At 41.8% G+C, this 19,342-nt stretch overlaps 1 protein-coding gene across 2 annotated transcripts in view; it reads left to right on the top strand.

Annotated features, from left to right (window-relative positions):
* Positions 1-19,342, top strand: part of FAM71D (family with sequence similarity 71 member D) — a 43,661-nt gene that overhangs the window by 8,818 nt on the left and 15,501 nt on the right. For both annotated transcript variants that reach the window (XM_025295330.2, XR_003112254.2), the window contains exons 3-6: positions 2,431-2,606; positions 7,883-8,082; positions 8,957-9,491; positions 12,647-12,894. In XM_025295330.2, the coding sequence (XP_025151115.2) occupies positions 2,448-2,606; positions 7,883-8,082; positions 8,957-9,491; positions 12,647-12,894 (1,142 nt within the window). In that variant the 5' untranslated portion in view covers positions 2,431-2,447. The remainder of the gene's footprint in view (positions 1-2,430; positions 2,607-7,882; positions 8,083-8,956; positions 9,492-12,646; positions 12,895-19,342) is intronic.

Genomic DNA, 19,342 nt, shown 5'->3' with positions numbered 1-19,342 from the left:
TTTCTGCTTTCTTGACTATGCCAAAGCCTTTGACTGTGTGGATCACAATAAACTGTGGAAAATTCTTCAAGAGATGGGAATACCAGACCACCTGATCTGCCTCTTGAGAAATTTGTATGCAGGTCAGGAAGCAACAGTTAGAACTCGACATGGAACAACAGACTGGTTCCAAATAGGAAAAGGAGTATGTCAAGGCTATATATTGTCACCCTGTTTATTTAACTTCTATGCAGAGTACATCATGAGAAACGCTGGACTGGAAGAAACACAAGCTGGAATCAAGATTGCTGGGAGAAATATCAATAACCTCAGATATGCAGATGACACCACCCTTATGGCAGAAAGTGAAGAGGAACTAAAAAGCCTCTTGATGAAAATGAAAGAGGAGAGTGAAAAAGTTGGCTTAAAGCTCAACATTCAGAAAACGAAGATCATGGCATCCGGTCCCATCACTTCATGGGAAATAGATGGGGAAACAGTGGAAACAGTGTCAGACTTTATTTTTCTGGGCTCCAAAATCACTGCAGATGGTGACTGCAGCCATGAAATTAAAAGACACTTACTCCTTGGAAGGAAAGTTATGACCAACCTAGATAGCATATTCAAAAGCAGAGACATTACTTTGCCAACAAAGGTCCGCCTAGTCAAAGCTCTGGTTTTTCCTGTGGTCATGTATGGATGTGAGAGTTGGACTGTGAAGAAGGCTGAGCACTGAAGAATTGATGCTTTTGAACTGTGGTGCTGGAGAAGACTCTTGAGAGTCCCTTGGACTGCAAGGAGATCCAACCAGTCCATTCTGAAGGAGATCAGCCCAAAGGATTTCTTTGGAAGGAGTGGTGCTAAAGCTGAAACTCCAGTACTTTGGCCACCTCATGCAAAGAGTTGACTCATTGGAAAAGACTCTGATGCTGGGAGGGATTGGGGGCAAGAGGAGAAGGGGACGGCAGAGGATGAGATGGCTGGATGGCATCACTGACTCGATGGACGTGAGTCTGAGTGAACTCCGGGAGTTGGTGATGGACAGGGAGGCCTGGCGTGCTGCGATTCATGGGGTTGCAAAGAGTCAGATATGACTGAGTGACTGATCTGATCTGATCTGATCCTCTCTATTTCAGCTTGTCATTTTCTCTCTCTTTTATTCCTGAATGATCTTTCTTCTGTCTCATTCTATCTACATTTTGGTTCCTCTGGACTATCACTTTCTCTTGGCTAATTTTACTTCCCCTGTGTTCATGTAAGATGCACTGAAGTTGGGCTGGGGAGGGGACATTGTGTTGTCAACAGCAGAAGGTCTGATGGAAAATTCCCGGAGTCACATATTCATGGGCTGTCAAGCAGCAGTGGTCTCTGTGCCCCCAAGCTTTGGCTGGGAAGGAGATGAGACATGTTCACTACCCTCTAGCTTGGCCAGGGAAAGGAAGAGAAGGATCTCTGAGAAAGGACTGAGGTGGAAATAAATATTCAGGGCTTACCACTTGCCAATTAAGGACCCTTCCTCTGAACTGCCATGGAGTTTGTGAAGGGGAACAAGTGATCTTTTGAAGACTTGAACAGAATTGCCTTCTGGGGCCTTGTTCCCTTGTTGGAATTCTGTGATTTCTGGCAGATGAAAGATCAAATCCAATGATGTAGAGCCACTGTGTTTGTTGAAGCAGTAGTGAAAAGAGAGCGGAGAGACAGCAGGAGATGCAGAGCTGCCAGTGACTAGACAGAATCCACTGTTCACTAAGCCTCAGTCATAGATGAATGTTTTAGGAAGAAATGGTCTCAGGTTAGTAAGCCCTTTACCTACAATAAAAGGGCTTGAGACCTTTGCAATACGGGAAGGATAGTGGTAGCATTATTTGGGAAGATAGAAAATAATGGTTTGGGTAGGGGGAAATATGCTGAGAGTCTTCCCCTCACCACCCTAACTAATTCCTGTTGCTAGCACAACACCCCAGACACTTTTTTGTCATATGGATCTGATCCAGAGTCTTTGTAACCCTTATCATCCAACATTTTCTTTTTCACTTGCTTACTCTGTCACTCCAGAGAGAGTAACCTACATGTAAGTGAAAGTGTTAGTCGCTCAGTCGTACCCAACTCTTTGCAACCCCGCCAAGCTCCTCTGTCCATGGGTTTCTCCAGGCAAGAATATTGGAGTGGGTTTCCACTGCCTTCTCCAGGGGATCTTCCCAACCCAGGTATCAAACCTGGGTCTCCTGAACTGCAGGCAGATTCTTTACCGTCTAAGCCAATAGGAAGTATGTCTGAGGGCAGGTGTATTATGTCTGATTCAGATGGATCTCCAGTGCCTAGCACAGTGCCTGGAATACCATCAATGTGGATAAAATATGTTGAATTAATGAATAAGTAAGGCAACTTAATTATTATATTAAATGCTCTCTGTCTCTATTCATTGTATGTCCATTCCTTCATTTTCCTGAGGTTTATACGTAAGTGCAATGAAGAAGAGTAACAGGAAATCTCCCACAAGGATCGACGAGAAAGATGACATCTGTGTCCCAGACTCCAAGGATCAAGGAGAGCTTCAAAATATGTTGAATGGAGGAGAATACGCCCCTTTTGTATCTCCTCCCATATTAGAAAGCAATTTTATCCAGGTAAATGATAATTAAACCTTGAATTAAGTTAGGATAACCTCATAATTAATTTTCTCAAAGACAATGGAAAAGGTTGGAAAAATTATTTTAATATTTTAAAAGGGACTGTGTGATAGAATTAAAGGGGATAGTTTGGGAACTTCAAACAATCTAAACTAATATAATGTAAAAGGAAAATTCACTTCAAATTTCCCCAAAAACTCTAACCTAGAAATTCTGTCCCAACTCTACTGAAATTATTCTATAATCTTCCCAAAATTACACAAAGAAAGTATAGTCATTTTTAAATATTCTGCCACAGGAAATCATTCAGATAACTCCTTTCTTAACTTAGGAGACATTTTAAAGAATAATATCTATGACACAACTAGGGATTAAAATGCATTTTCCTTCTTAGTTCTGAAGGAAAATATACTTGTTAAATTGTATCAAGGAGCGAAGTTTCCTTCTCCTAAAAATGTACCGACATTATGAATGAAACTACACTTTAATGCATTTGGGAGCCGTTCTAAATTTCCTCTAAACATAGGGAGGGAGGTGACGCCTCAAAGAATACCAGCGTTTAAGTCATACCCCAAAACGCACGTGAAGTCATGTTTTGATGTAATTCACCTTCTGTGTGCTTCTTTCCTAATAATCTTTTTATTTTTCTTCTGCACCTTTCTCAAATAATCATTTTCAAGCTTTAATGAACACTGGGGGAGGCAGTCAGCTTTTGATAACTTAGATATGTCCTCATATCAGCCTTCCTCAGCAACCAATGCAAAGAAATAGAGGAAAACAATAGAATGGGAAAGACTAGAGATCTCTTCAAGAAAATTAGAGATACCAAGGGAACATTTTATGCAAAGATGGGCTCGATAAAGGACAGAAATGGACCTAGGTATGGACCTAACAGAAGCAGAAGATATTAAGAAGAGATGGCAAGAATACACAGAAGAACTGTACAAAAAAGATCTTCACGACCCAGATAATCACAATGGTGTGATCACTCACCTAGAGCCAGACATCCTGGAATGTGAAGTCAAGTGGGCCTTAGAAAGCATCACTACGAACAAAGCTAGTGGAGGTGATGGAATTCCAGTTGAGCTATTCCAAATCCTGGAAGATGATGCTGTGAAAGTGCTGCGCTCAATATGCCAGCAAATTTGGAAAACTCAGCAGTGGCCACAGGACTGGAAAACATCAGTTTTCATTCCAATCCCAAAGAAAGGCAATGCCAAAGAATGCTCAAACGACCACACAATTGCACTCATCTCACACGCTAGTAAAGTAATGCTCAAAATTCTCCAAGCCAGGCTTCAGCAATATGTGAACTGTGAACTTCCTGATGTTCAAGCTGGTTTTAGAAAAGGCAGAGGAACCAGAGATCAAATTGCCAACATCCGCTGGATCATGGAAAAAGCAAGAGAGTTCCAGAAAAACATCTCTTTCTGCTTTATTGACTATGTCAAAGCCTTTGACCTTTGACTTGACAAGAAACTGTGGAAAATTCTGAAAGAGATGGGAATACCAGACCACCTGACCTGCCTCTTGAGAAACCTGTATGCAGGTCAGGAAGCAACAGTTAGAACTGGACATGGAACAACAGACTGGTTCCAAATAGGAAAAGGAGTATGTCAAGGCTGTATATTGTCACCCTGCTTATTTAACTTCTATGCAGAGTACATCGTGAGAAACGCTGGGCTGGAAGATGCACAAGCTGTAATCAAAATTGCCGGGAGAAATATCAATAACCTCAGATATGCAGATGACACCACCCTTATGGCAGAAAGTGAAGAAGAACTAAAAAGCCTCTTGATGAAAATGAAAGAGGAGAGTGAAAAAGTTGGCTTAAAGCTCAACATTCAGAAAACTAAGATCATGGCATCTGGTCCCATCACTTCATGGGAAATGGATTGGGAAACAGTGGAAACAGTGTCAGACTTTATTTTTCTGGGCTCCAAAATCACTGCAGATGGTGATTGCAGCCATGAAATTAAAAGACGCTTACTCCTTGGAAGGAAAGTTATGACCAACCTAGATAGCATATTGAAAAGCAGAGACATTATTTTGCCAACAAAGGTCCGTCTAGTCAAAGCTATGGTTTTTCCAGTGGTCATGTATGGATGTGAGAGTTGAACTGTCAAGAAAGCTGAGCGCCAAAGAATTGATGCTTTTGAACTGTGGTGTTGGAGAAGACTCTTGAGAGTCCCTTGGACTGCAAGGAGATCCAACCAGTCCATTCTGAAGAAGATCAGCCCTGGGATTTCTTTGGAAGGAATGATGCTAAAGCTGAAACTCCAGTACTTTGGCCACCTCATGCGAAGAGTTGACTCATTGGAAAAGACTCTGATGCTGGGAGGGATTGGGGGCAGGAGGAGAAGGGGACGACAGAGGATGAGATGGCTGGATGGCATCACCGACTCGATGGACATGAGTTTGAGTAAACTCCGGGAGTTGGTGATGGACAGGGAGGCCTGGTGTGCTGCGATTCATGGGGTCGCAAAGAGTTGGACACGACTGAGTGACTGAACTGAACTGAACATGTCATAACTAGATAAGTTATCCCTTCAACACACACAACCTCTTGTGATTACTATGTCTTTGGCAGCAAATTATCAAGGTACCTGATTCAAGTGTGAGCAAAAAAAAACACTGATTATCTCAAGTACATTGGTGGCTCAGATGTAAGGAGTCTGCCTGCAATGCAGGAGACCCAGGTTTGATCCATGGGTCGGGAAGACACCCTGGAGAAAGGAATGGCTACCCACTCCAGTATTCTTACCTGGAGAATCTCATTGGCAGAGGAGCCTGGAGGGCTATGGTCCATGGGGTTGAAAAGAGTTGGACACAACTGAGCGACTAACACAGATACAGATTGAAAGAACCAAAGTGGACTCTGTGAGAGAGGGAGAGGGTGGGAAGATTTGGGAGAATGGCATTGAAACATGTAAAATATCATGTTATGAAACGAGTTGCCAGTCCAGGTTCGATGCATGATACTGGATGCTTGGGGCTGGTGCACTGGGACGACCCAGAGGGATGGTGTGGGGAGGGAGGAGGGAGGAGGGAGGAGGGTTCGGGATGGGGAACACATGTATACCTGTGGCGGATTCATTTTGATATTTGGCAAAACTAATACAATTATGTAAAGTTTAAAAATAAAATAAAATTAAAAAAAAAAGATGCTAATAACATCAATTTGAAAGAGGTCACGGCATTTGTAAACTACTGGAGACCCTTACAGTGTTTTCCCATTTGAATAAAGCATTGCATCTCTTCGTTAAAAAAAAAAAAAAGAAAGAAAGAACCAAAGTGCTGCAACTCATTCGCAAGAGCCATCAGGGTCCCGGCGTCTCTCTTTTTGTCCTGTTACCTACAAATTTCTCCCTTAAGGACATCACATGAGAGCAGGACATGACAGCTGCCAGCAAGAGAAGGGGTACATCTCCTCTCTGCAACTGTGAGAGCTGAGACCCCTTTCCCAGAGCCACCGGGAGGCTCGGTCCCATTGGCCAGGCCTGAGTCACATGCCCCTGCAGAGAGCAATCACTGGCCAGGGGATACCACCATGACTAGTTTGGGTGGATGAGTTCACTCCTCAGCTGGGGGCACCATCCCTGAGGGGTGGATCCTGGACAAAACCAGAATTCTATTAATCAGGAAGAATAGGAGCACTGCTTTGGGTAGCTAATCAATAGTGTAGGCTACAATCTCCTTCTAAATATATTTGTTTTTCGGTAATTTACTTTCTTGCAGCAGTTAATATGCAGCTGAGAAACCAAGTGTTTTCCCTCTCTGGCTTCCTTCACATCCCTGTCCACCCACTTTCCAGTCTCCTCCTCTTCCAGCCAGCAGAGATTCTGCTGGGTGCCCAGCCAGTCCATGCCCCATGTTGCTCAGGTCTGATTTAGAGGCCCTTCCTCGGGGGACCTTTTCTGACTCTATGGCCAGGGTGTACCGAGCTGGCTGATTGGTAAGAGTTCAGGAAGTTTACAAGTCAGTTGTTAAACACAGTCATCATTAAGAATTAAATAGCATAACCTTATAAATAAAACTATATTCAGAACAAAGGCAACAAATGCTCAAAATTTGTCCTTCATTCTACTACATTTTACTATTATCTTGGGGTTATGGATACAAGAGATCCAACCAGTCTATTCTGAAGGAGATCAGCCCTGGGATTTCTTTGGAAGGAATGCTGCTAAAGCTGAAATTCCAGTACTTTGGCCACCTCATGCGAAGAGTTGACTCATTGGAAAAGACTCTGATGCTGGGAGGGATTGGGGGCAGGAGGAGAAGGGGATGACAGAGGATGAGATGGCTGGATGGCATCACTGACTCGATGGACGTGAGTCTGAGTGAACTCTGGGAGTTGGTGATGGACAGGGAGGCCTGGCGTGCTGCGATTCATGGGGTCGCAAAGAGTCGGACACGACTGAGAGACTGAACTGAACTATGGATACAAGAGTTTGACTTCTGTGAGAACCACTTGGCTGTATGGACTACAACATAGAACAGTATATGACTGTAAATTATCTGCTACAATTTATAATAAACTGATATCTTCTCTGAGAAAGGTAGTTACACACATACCTGCCTTCTTCCCCACTAAGTCAAGTTTTCTGTCATGCACCCCACAGCACAGTACCCTGAACTTGTGCTCAATAACACTTAAGACACTTAGTAACATACTTGTTTAATGTTCATTTTCACCAGTGGACCCCAGAGATCAGGGACCATGTCTATTCACTGTGATATCTCCAAGAAGTCACATGAGCAAAAGCATCATAGTTCAGTTCAGTTGCTCAGTTGTATCTGACTCTTGGCGACTCCATGGACTGCAGCACGCCTGGCCTTCCTGTCCATCGCCAACTCCTGGAGTTTTCTCAACTCATGTCCATTGAGTCAGTGATGCCATCCAACCATCTCATCCTCTGTCATTCCCTTCTCCTCCCACCTTCAATCTTTCCCAGCATCTGGGTCTTTTCCAATGAGTCAGCTCTTTGCATCAGGTGGCCAAAGTATTGGAGTTTCAGCTTCAACACCAGTCCTTCCAATGAACACCCAGGTCTGATCTCCTTTAGGAGGGAATGGTTGGATCTCCTTGCAGTCCAAGGGACTCTCAAGAGTCTTCTCCAACACCACAGTTTTAAAGCATCAATTCTTCGGCATTCAGCTTTCTTTATAGCATCATGGTTCATCTCTCCTTTATTCCTACACTGTTTGGGTAAGTGAGGTTGTTGAGGCCACAGACCTTATCAGAACTTCCCTCTTCCTCTTCTCTGCCTCAGGTCAACAGGAGAGGGGAATCCATTTACCTTCATAACCGAGCCAACTGGGTGACCGTAGGCATCTGCTCTTCCAGTCCCACCACCAAGACCCCTAACGTGATGTTGCTGGCTCATCTGACACCCACCGCCCAGAAAGATTCAGAACCCCTGTTTACAAGTCTCCTGACATCTCCTTCTCCAGAAAATCTGGTGCTTACCAGGTGAGTTACAAAGGAAAGAGGTTCACGACCTGTCAGAAAAAGACGCTTTTACCCCGGAGGAGATGAAACTAGAAACACAGATGATAAATGCTCCTCACTTGTTTCCTGCTACAGATGACAGAGTCACATCCTTAGAGTCTGGGGAGGTAGTCTGACAACCTGGCAGTCAAAACAAGTGGTTCACCTTTAGCTTCTCAAAAATTAAACCTAGGGGACTTCCTCGGTGGTCCAGTGGCTAAGACTCCACACTCCCAATGCAGAAGCTTAGGTTCGATCCCTGTTCAGGGAATGAAGGTCCCACGTGCTGCAGCTAAGACATGGGACAACCAAATTAATTGACTAATTATATAAAATGAAGTCTGGAGTGCTACAGTCCATGGGGTCGCAAAGGGTTGGACACGACTGAGTGACTGAACTGAACTGACTGAACAGAAACTTCCTCCCCCACCACCCCAACTTCCATCAGGATTAGTTCTGTTCTTGTCTCAATCCACCAACTTGCTGTAGGACCCACAGCAAATCACTCTCAGTCTCAACCTTGCAGGACTAACTGAATGGGACAGCTTCTCATAGATAAGTAATAAATAGCTGATATACTAGTTGATAGTCTTAGGAGTATGATTCAGGTGAGCTGGTCTTCAGGAGCCTGATTATATGTATGAAAAAATCAAGGTTTTGAGCCTCAAAAACCATGAGCCAGACCTGGGAACATGTGGCCACAAGAAGGTCCTGCCGCATCCCACGCCGGCTCCTCCCCAAACCTGTTTGAGAGACACACCTGGTGTCCTGTCTCACTCCACAAATGTCTATAACATGAAAGGCCTTGTGACAGTTTCCAATCAGGCCTCCAGATGATATTTGCATTTGTCTGCAGGTTTCTCCCTCTGCAGTTTGTGACTCTCTCTGTACATGATGCCGAGAATATGCGCATCAAAGTAAAGCTGGTGAGTGGCCGAGCCTACTACCTACAGCTCTGCGCCCCTGCATGCAGACAAGAAGCCCTGTTCGGTCAGTGGGTAGAGCTCATCTCCCTCTTGAATAAGGAGAAAGCCAAAGCTTCCAAAGTGTCGGAAGTCTCCAGCCTCTCGGAAATCACAAACAGCACAGACATCACAGGCTCAGTGGACATCATGGATATAGCAGCCTTCCCCACCATACAGACCTCACACCTGTCCACATGTTCAGACCCCAACAACGATGTAGAAAGCGTTGATTTCTCGGAATTCACAGACATCACTGATGTCACCGACGTCACGGATATTCCAGAAAATGAGGTCACTGAGGCCCCAGATATAAATATTGTCACAGAAGTCACAGAAGTCACAGACATCTGTGGAGTCACAGCAAGCTCAGGGGTCAGAGTGGTGTTTGAAAATGATGACATACTCAAGGCCAAGCAGGAGGAAAAGGTATGTGACATAGAAGATTTTCATTCTCTAATAATTACTCTCTTTCACGCTCTTTGCTGAGCTTCATGACATTGATTATTGAAATAGTATGGAGCTTACTCTGATTAACCTAACACTAAGAATGAGATCTGATCCCTGAACCCCTGCATAAAAGAGTTGTAAGATGTCCCCTGAAATAGGCAGTGACCAGCCATACCATAAAACTTAACCCTGTATCAGGAGGCATTGTAGGATAAAAAGAACTTTGGTATCAGAGTCAGAAGTCCTGGGTTGGAATCCTGCCCTGCCTGCTTCATGTTAGTTTGGCCAAGTCACTGAACATGCAGCTCTCAAGTGAGAATAGTAATATCATGTAAGGGTTATATTAAGGTTTAAATGTGCACAAATGTATGAAGTACACTGAAGGATGGGGTGAAACTTCAATAAGTAAAAGTGAGGAATGAAAATAAGAAAATAAATTCCCCAAAGAAGTGAGCAGCTTTAGAAATATCCAGAAAGTGGAAAAACACAGAGCCATATCCAACAATATATCAGTTTGGCTGGAGCATAATATATGTGGAAAATATTAAGATATAGGATTGGAAAATTGCTTGCAAATCTTAAATGCCAAAGTAAGAAGTGTAGACTCAGGCTTTGAACAAACCTTAGCCACAAAAGCTCTGTGTATGGGAGTGAAGGCACTGTGTTTTTAAAAGATTATTCTGATGGCAGGACAGGTTGTAGGTAAAGAGATTGGTGTGGAGGCTGTAGCTGAGAACTCCCCATGGGGCCCAGGACAGAAAGATGACAGAGGGCAAAGATGGACATTTCACAGAGGAAACCACTAGCTACTAAAGTTAGTGGAAAAGGTTAACCTCACTAGTAATAAAAAAAATGCAAACAAAAAAATATTTCATCCATAAAGCTGTTAAATAAGAGATCAACACAGTCAGCATTAGTAAAGTTGGGGTCATCTTGGAGTTTCTAAAGATTCATGGCAGGGTGAGAATTAGAAAAAACTTTCTTGAAATCATTATGAGTCAAGAACCTAGAAATGTTGACACCCTTTGACTCAGTGACTTCACTTTTAAGAATCTTTCTTAAGGAATTAGTGAAGTCGCTCAGTCGTACCCGACTCTTTGTGACCGCATGGATAGTAGCCTGCACCAAGCTCCTCCGTCCATGGGATTTTCAAGGCAAGAGTACTGGAGTGGGTTGCCATTTCCTTCTCCAGGGAATCTTCCCAACCCAGGGATCAAACCCAGGCCTCTCACATTGTAAGATTAATCTTAAGGAATTAATCACCAATAAGAATGAGGATCTAGCTATAAAGATGTTAATTGTACCACATCTATACTATGTTTATAAAAATAAAATAATGATAATGAAGAAGTAACCTAAACATCCACCACAGAGGAAGGGCTAAATGAATTTAAACCACAAAGGGCATGTGCCATGTTTATATCATTCAGGAGCAACCAAAGTGACGGACAAAATTATATCCACTCAGTAAATACTGGTTAAATGAACAACTACTCCGTAGCGCTAAAACTGTTGGAGAATTTTTCTTTTCTTGGAAAAATATTTATGATATAAAGCTGAATGAAAAATGAACTAAAGGGTTTTATAATCCTTATTACATAAAAATGCAAGTATATACATAGCTAATAGGAGGGGGAGAAAGTCATGTTGTTAATAGTTATTTCTGGGCTTCCCTGAGAGCTCAGTTGGTAAAGAATCCACCTGCAATGCAAGAGACCCCAGTTCAATTCCTGGGTTGGGAAGATCCTTTGGAGAAGGGATAGGCTACCCACTCCAGTATTCTTGGGCCTCCCTTGTGGCTCAGCTGGTAAAGAATCTGCCTGCAATGCAGGAAGAATCCGCCTGCAGTGCAGGAGAACTGGGTTCGATCCCTGAGTTGGGAAGATCCCTGGAGAAGGGAAAGGCTACCCACTCTAGTATTCTGGCCTAGAGATTTCCATATACTGTATACTCCATGGGGTTTCAAAAGTCGGACACAACTGAGCAACTTTCACATCCTTATTAGATAAAAATGCAAGTGTATATACAGACAATTGGAGAGGGGGAAGTTGTATTGTTAATAATAGTTTATTTCTAGGTTGTGGTCTTATAAGCAATTGATGTTTTATTCTTTACGGGTTTCTGAATGTTCTGCTTCTTATAATAATAATTTTTAATTAAAAAATTCAAGTAGCTTTACAAAGTTTTAATAACATAGGGAGATTTTTATAATAAATTTTAAAGTGAAAAAATATGGGCTACAGCACTGCAATATGATCACAAAACAGGCACATTCAAAATAAATAAATGGAGAAAAAGACCAGAATGAAATGTACCATAGTAGTTATTTTTGGCCTGTGGCATCAAAAAGCAATAATTTTCTCCCTTTAACTGTATATCTTTTAGGATTTTCTAAATATTCTATGAAAAATATATATTACTTTCATTGTCAGAAAAAATGTTTAATTTTTACAGAAGATTACTGCATTATTTTCAAAGAACAGTATAGAGGTGGTGGACTAGATAATGACAAAAGGGGGAAGAAGGCGCAGATGTCAGTGATATTAGACAGACAGAATCTTTCAGACCAGCTGGCCTATGGCTCTGAGGCCCGAGAGAGAGTCTGGGGGAGGCGAGGAGCGACAGAGCAGTGGGGCTAATAACAGACGCCAGGGGCACTAGGAGAATGGCTGAGATACTAGAATGCTAAATTTTAGGTCTTTTGAAAAACAAACTCTTTAGTATTTTTATGAACCTCCAACTCCTGTCACCTATTAGATGCTCTTAAGTCAAGAGCAACTTTGGATGGGAACAATTGGTGGCAAGACATTTCTAGAAAACCTTCCTTTCCCTGCCAGTTGAGGGAGAGGAAGCCCTGTGATGAGTCCTAATTTTCCTTCTTGAGGTGGCACTGGTGTGTGTGGCCATGTGAGGTTTCGAATGTGCTGTTGGGCCCCCTTGCTGCCAGCCTCCAGTGCCCACCTAGGCTCCTCTCAACGGCTGTGCAACGCCAAGCCTCATCCCTTCATCACTGCACTTTGTGCGCTCGAGGGCATGCAGTAAATATGAATGAAATGATTACTGCTTCATAAATAATCTGTTTCTGTGTGATGCTCTTCTGTCACCTGATTTGCTGCTGCTTGTTATTTTCAAAGGAAAAAATGGAAAACGTTCTGAAGTCTGGGTGTTTACGAGATACAAAAAGTAAGAATGAGTTTAGAGAATCCCCAAAACGTGTCACCATCTCAAACCTAGCACTGACTTTCGAAGGTGAAAGATGTTTTCAAACTACCTTGACTCCAGAAGAAGATGAGACAGAGAAATCCAAAGAGATGAGCGACAGACCCCGCGAAATAAGGACAATGGACTCTGAAAGCACAACTCTCAAGGCTGAAGAATCCAGGTATGTAAAGCAGGGAGTTGCCAAATGATGCTAAGACATTAAATATGTAAATAAGTGCACGCTTTAAAGTCCCTGCAGGACTTCCCTGGCAGTCCATTGGTTAAGACTATGCCCTTCCAATCTAGAGGGCATGGGTTCAATCCCTGGTCAGGGAAATAAGATCCCACATGCTGTGTGGTGAGACCAAAAATAAAGGAAAAATAAATAAAGTCCCTGCAACTCAGGCATTTGTCATGGAAGATTCTCAAACATACGAATGACATATGAATGATGACATAATCTCAGACATATGAATGATAACATAATCAACTCAATTATCCACATTTGGTTTCAGTTCAGTTCAGTCGCTCAGTCATGTCCAACTCTTTGCGACCCCATGAATCACAGCACACCAGGCCTCCCTGTCCATCACCAACTCCCGGAGTTCACCCAAACCCACATCCATCAAGTTAGTGATGCCTTCCAGCCATCTCATCCTCTGTCGTCCCCTTCTCCTCCTGCCCCCAATCCCTCCCAGCATCAGAGTCTTTTCCAATGAGTCAACTCTTCACATGAGGTGGCCAAAGTACTGGAGTTTCAGCTTTAGCATCATTCCTTCCAAAGAACAGCCAGGACTGATCTCCTTCAGAATGGACTGGTTGGATCTCCTTGCAGTCCATTTGGTTTAACCTTGTCTAATTTTTATTTTCACACCAACTTCTTAAACCAGTCAGTTGGCATTCTGCGCTATCTGCCTTGTATAGATGGTGTGTGCTGAAGGAAATAAAATAGAATCATGGTGTCCACATTTTGGAGCTAGGGCATTGATTATCTGGAGTAATTATGGGTACTTTTATCTTTACACTTCTATTTTCTTCTTTACATGTCCCTTACACTTTTCTACACTTCCAATGAATAACTTAATAATCTGAAAAAATGTTTTTATAATTATAAATACCCAATTACATGATGAATGTGAGAGACACTGTGGTATTATAAAAATAAAAGTTAATATGTTTATTCTGGAGTAACAGCTATCAAGAAAAACATAGAGATCTAAATGCTATATTAGCAAGAATGAAAATCAGGAATGTATTGAACTATGTCTAAGTTATTTTTAAATATAAAAAGGAACAGGGGAGGAGCTAAGATGGCAGAGGAGTGGGACAGGGAGAACACTTTCTCCCCCACAAATTCATCAAAAGAACATTTAAACGCCGAGTAAATTCCACAAAACAACTTCTGAATGCCGGCACAGGACATCAGGCACCCAGAAAAGCAACCCAAGTCTTCGAAAGGAGGTAGGAAAAAAATATAAAAGACAAAAAAAGAGACAAAAGAGGGAGGGATGGAGTTCCGTCCCGGGAAGGGAGTCTTAAAAAGAGAGAAGTTTCCAAACACCAGGAAACCTTCTCACTGCCGAATCTGTGCCGAGCCTTGGAAGCACAGAGGGCAACGTAACAGGGAGGAAAAATAAATAAACAATTAAAACCCGCACATTGCGAGCCCTACGGTAACTCCCCCAGCGGAGAAGCAGCGCAGACGCCTGCATCCGCCATTAGCAAGCGGGGGCTGGGCAGGGAGGCGTGGCGCGGGCTGCATCGCAAGGATCTGGCCTGAATACCCCGAGTGCTATCTGAGCGAAATAATTTGGGCTAGCAAACCAGACTGTGGGATATCTACCACGCGAAAAGCCAGCCCTAACCTAAGACACCTCCAGGCCCGTGCACAAAACAAAGGACTGAACAGAGATAGCCGGCGGCAGACCATCCCCCTCTGGTGACAGGCAGCCAGAGCCGGAAGGGGACAATCGCAGCCCGAGAGAGACATTATCTATAAAACTGTAAGCAGGCTTCTTTGCTAACTAAAACTTCTTGGGGGTCTGGATGGTCAACATCTGCCTGAGAAGGTGCGCTGGTTGCATACCTAGATAACTGAGCAGCGGGGAGGCGATAAGTCGCAGCATTGGGGCTCACCAAACACCTCATCACCTGAGCTGCTCAGATCTGGGAAGGGCACAAAACGCAGGCCCAACTGAGAGTCTGCGCCTCTGAGGACTACCCGAGTGCCTGAACCTGAGCGGCTTGGACCTGGGAAGTGCAGGCAGCCCAGGGCCGGCCTCGGATGGTTCCCGGCGGAGCAACCTAGAGCCTGAGCAGCGTGGGCAGGGAGGCTACACGCGCCATGAATGGGGGGCAGACCCAGTGTGGCTGAGGCATTGCGAGCGCACGCCAGTGTTATTTGTTTGCAGCATCCCTCCCTCCCTCCCCACAGCGCGACTGAACAAGTGAGCCTAAAAAAAAAAAAAAAAAAGTGTCCTCCACCGTCCCCTTTGTGTCAGGGCGGAAATCAGACACTGAAGAGACCAGCAAACAGAAGAAGCTATAACAGAGGGAACCGCCTTGGAAGCTACAGGCCATAGATTAAAACCCTGTGGTTACGACCAACTACATAGGAAGGGGCCTATAGATCTTGAGAAATATAAGTCGGACCAAGGAACTAGCCAAAAATGAACTGAACCCACAATACTCACAACAAAACCGGAGAAAGTCCTAGATATATTTTTACTATTTTTACCATCATTCTTTCTTTCTTTTTTTTATTTTTATTTTTTAATTAAAAAAATAATTTTAAGTCCTCTATTATTCCTTTAATTTTCACTTTTATAACTGATTACTTTGCAAAAAAAAAAAAGAGAGAGAGAAGACCCTATTTTTTTTTTAAAGCAAACTTCATATATATTTTTTTTATAATTTTTTTGACCTTGTTTTTTTTTTCTTTTTCTTTTTTTCTTCCTTCTTTAACACTGTATTGTTGAAATTCAAAACTCTACTCTAGATTTTTAATTTTAGCTTTTTGGTATTTGTTATCAATTTTGTACCTATAGTTTTTTTTTTTTTATAATTTCGGTGACCCTTTTATAATTTTTCTTTTTCTTTTTCTCTGTTTCTTTCTCTTCTTCTTTTAAATAACATTGTATATCTGAAATTCCAAACTCTACTCTAGATTTTTAATTTATGCTTTTTGGTATTTGTTATCAATTTTGTAGCTGTATTTTCTTTATAATTTATGCGACTTTGTTTGTTTTTGTTTTTTTTTGTTTTGTTTTGTTTTTCTCTCTCTTTCTTTTTCTTCTTCTTTTTTTAACATTGTATTTTTGAAATTCCAAACTCTACTCTAGATTTTTAACTTTTGCTTTTTAGTATTAGTTATCAATTTTGTACCTATATTTTCTTTATAATTTTCGCGACCTTGTTTGTTTTTGTTTGTTCATTTTTTCACTCTTTCTTTTCCTTGTTCTTTTCTTTAACATCGTATTTTTGAAATTCCAAACTCTACTCTAGATTTTTAATTTTTGCTTTTATGTATTTGTTACCAATTTTGTACCTTTAAGAACCCAATCTTCAGTACCCATTTTTCACTAGGGAGCGAGACTACTGGCTTGATTGCTCTCTCTCCCTTTGGACTCTCCTTTTTCTCCACCAGGTTGCCTGTGTCGCCTCCCTAACCCCTCTCTACTCTACCCAACTCTGTGAATTTCTGTGTGTTCCAGACGGTGGAGAACACTTAGGGAACTGATTACTGGCTGGATCTGTCTCACTCCTTTTCATTGCCCCCTTTTATCCTCCTGGCCACCTCTGTCACCTTCCTCCTTCTTCTCTTCTCTGTATAACTCTGTGAACAACTCTGAGCGGTCCAGTTGTGGAGTGCACATAAGGAAGAGATTACTGGCTAGCCCACTCTCCCCTCTTTTGATCCCACCTCATCTTATTCGGGTCACCTCTAACTCCCTCCTCCCTCTTCTCTTCTCCATGTAATGCTGTGAACCTCTCTGGGTGACCCTCACGGTAGAGAAACTTTTCATCTTTAACATAGATGTTTTATCAATGGTGCTGTATAGAAGGAGAAGCTTCATTTTGATATTTGGCAAATCTAATACAGTTATGTAAAGTTTAAAAATAAAATAAAATTGAAAAAAAAAAAAAATAAGACCAATAACTGGAAGCAGGAGGCGTAAGTCCAAACCCTGACTCCTGGGAGCTCCTAACTCCAAGGAACATTAATTGACAGGAGCTCATCAAATGCCTCCATACCTGCACTGAAACCAAGCACCACACAAGGGCCAACAAGTTTCACGGCAAGACATACCAAGCAAATTCTCCAGCAACAAGGAACACAGCCCTGAGCTCCAAGATACAGGCAGCCCAAAATCACCCCAAAACTATAGACATCCCATAACTCATTACTGGACATTTCATTGCACTCCAGAGAGAAGAAATACAGCTCCACCCACCAGGACACCGACACAAGCTTCCCTAACCAAGAAACCTTGACAAGCCACCTATACAAACCCACACAGAGTGAGGAAACACCACAATAAAGTGAACTCCACAAACTGCCAGAATACAGAAAGGACACCCCAAACTCAGCAATTTAAACAAGATGAAGAGACAGAGGAATACCCAGAAGATAAAGGAACAGAATAAAAGCCCACCAAACCAAACAAAAGAGGAAGAGATAGGGAATCTACCTGATAAAGAATTCCAAATAATGATAGTGAAATTGATCCAAAATCTTGAAATCAAAATGGAATCACAGATAAATAGCCTGGAGACAAAGATTGAGAAGATGCAAGAAAGGTTTAACAATGACCTAGAAGAAATAAAAGAGAGTCAATATATAATGAATAATGCAATAAATGAAATTAAAAACACTCTGGAGGCAACAAATAGTAGAATAACAGAGGCAGAAGATAGGATTAGTGAATTAGAAGATAGAATGGTAGAAATAAATGAATCAGAGAGGATAAAAGAAAAACGAATTAAAAGAAATGAGGACAATCTCAGAGACCTCCAGGACAATATTAAATGCTACAACATTCGAATCATAGGGGTCCCAGAAGAAGAAGACAAAAAGAAAGACCATGAGAAAATACTTGAAGAGATAATAGTTGAAAACTTCCCTAAAATGCGGAAGGAAATAATCACCCAAGTCCAAGAAACCCAGAGAGTCCCAGACAGGATAAACCCAAGGTGAAACACCCCAAGACACATATTAATCAAATTAACAAAGATCAAACACAAAGAACAAATATTAAAAGCAGCAAGGGAAAAACAACAAATAACACACAAGGGAATTCCCATAAGGATAACAGCTGATCTTTCAATAGAAACTCTTCAAGCCAGGAGGGAATGGCAAGACATACTTAAAGTGATGAAAGAAAATAACCTACAGCCCAGATTATTGTACCCAGCAAGGATCTCATTCAAATATGAAGGAGAAATCAAAAGCTTTTCAGACACGCAAAAGCTGAGAGAATTCAGCACCCCAAACCAGCTCTCCAACAAATACTAAAGGATATTCTCTAGACAGGAAACACAAAAACGGTGTATAAAATCGAACCCAAAACAATAAAGTAAGTGGCAACGGGATCATACTTATCAGTAATTACCTTAAATGTAAATGGGTTGAATGCCCCAACCAAAAGACAAAGACTGGCTGAATGGATACAAAAACAAGACCCCTACATATGTTGTCTACAAGAGACCCACGTCAAAACAGGGGACACATACAGACTGAAAGTGAAGGGCTGGAAAAAGATTTTCCATGCAAATAGGGACCAAAAGAAAGCAGGAGTAGCAATACTTATATCAGATAAAATAGACTTTAAAACAAAGGCTGTGAAAAGAGACAAAGGTGGTTACTACATAATGATCAAAGGATCAATCCAAGAAGACGATATAACAATTATAAATATATATGCACCCAACACGGGAGCACCGCAGTATGTAAGAAAAACGCTAACAAGTATGAAAGGAGAAATTAACAATAACACAATAATAGTGGGAGACTTTAATACCCCACTCACACCTATGGATAGATCAACTAAACAGAAAATTAACAAGGAAACACAAACTTTAAACGATACAATAGACCAGTTAGACCTAATTGATATCTATAGGACATTTCATCCCAAAACAATGAATTTCACCTTTTTCTCAAGCGCACATGGAACCTTCTCCAGGATAGATCACATCCTGGGCCATAAATCTAGCCTTGGTAAATTCAAAAAAACAGAAATCATTCCAAGCATCTTTTCTGACCACAATGCACTAAGATTAGATCTCAATTACAGGAGAAAAACTATTAAAAATTCCAACATATGGAGGCTGAACAACACACTGCTGAATAACCAACAAATCACAGAAGAAATCAAAAAAGAAATCAAAATTTGCATAGAAACGAATGAAAATGAAAACACAACAACCCAAAACCTATGGGACACTTTAAAAGCAGTCCTAAGGGGAAAGTTCATAGCAATACAGGCACACCTCAAGAAACAAGAAAAAAGTCAAATAAATAACCTAACCCTACACCTAAAGCAACTAGAAAAGGAAGAAATGAAGAACCCCAGGGTTAGTAGAAGGAAAGAAATCTTAAAAATTAGGGCAGAAATAAATGCAAAAGA

The sequence above is a fragment of the Bubalus bubalis genome, chromosome 11 (genome assembly GCF_019923935.1).
Source record: "Bubalus bubalis isolate 160015118507 breed Murrah chromosome 11, NDDB_SH_1, whole genome shotgun sequence".
NCBI lineage: Eukaryota > Metazoa > Chordata > Mammalia > Artiodactyla > Bovidae > Bubalus > Bubalus bubalis.
Note: the sequence above shows the minus strand (reverse complement) of the source record. Positions and strands in the feature narration are given on the sequence as shown.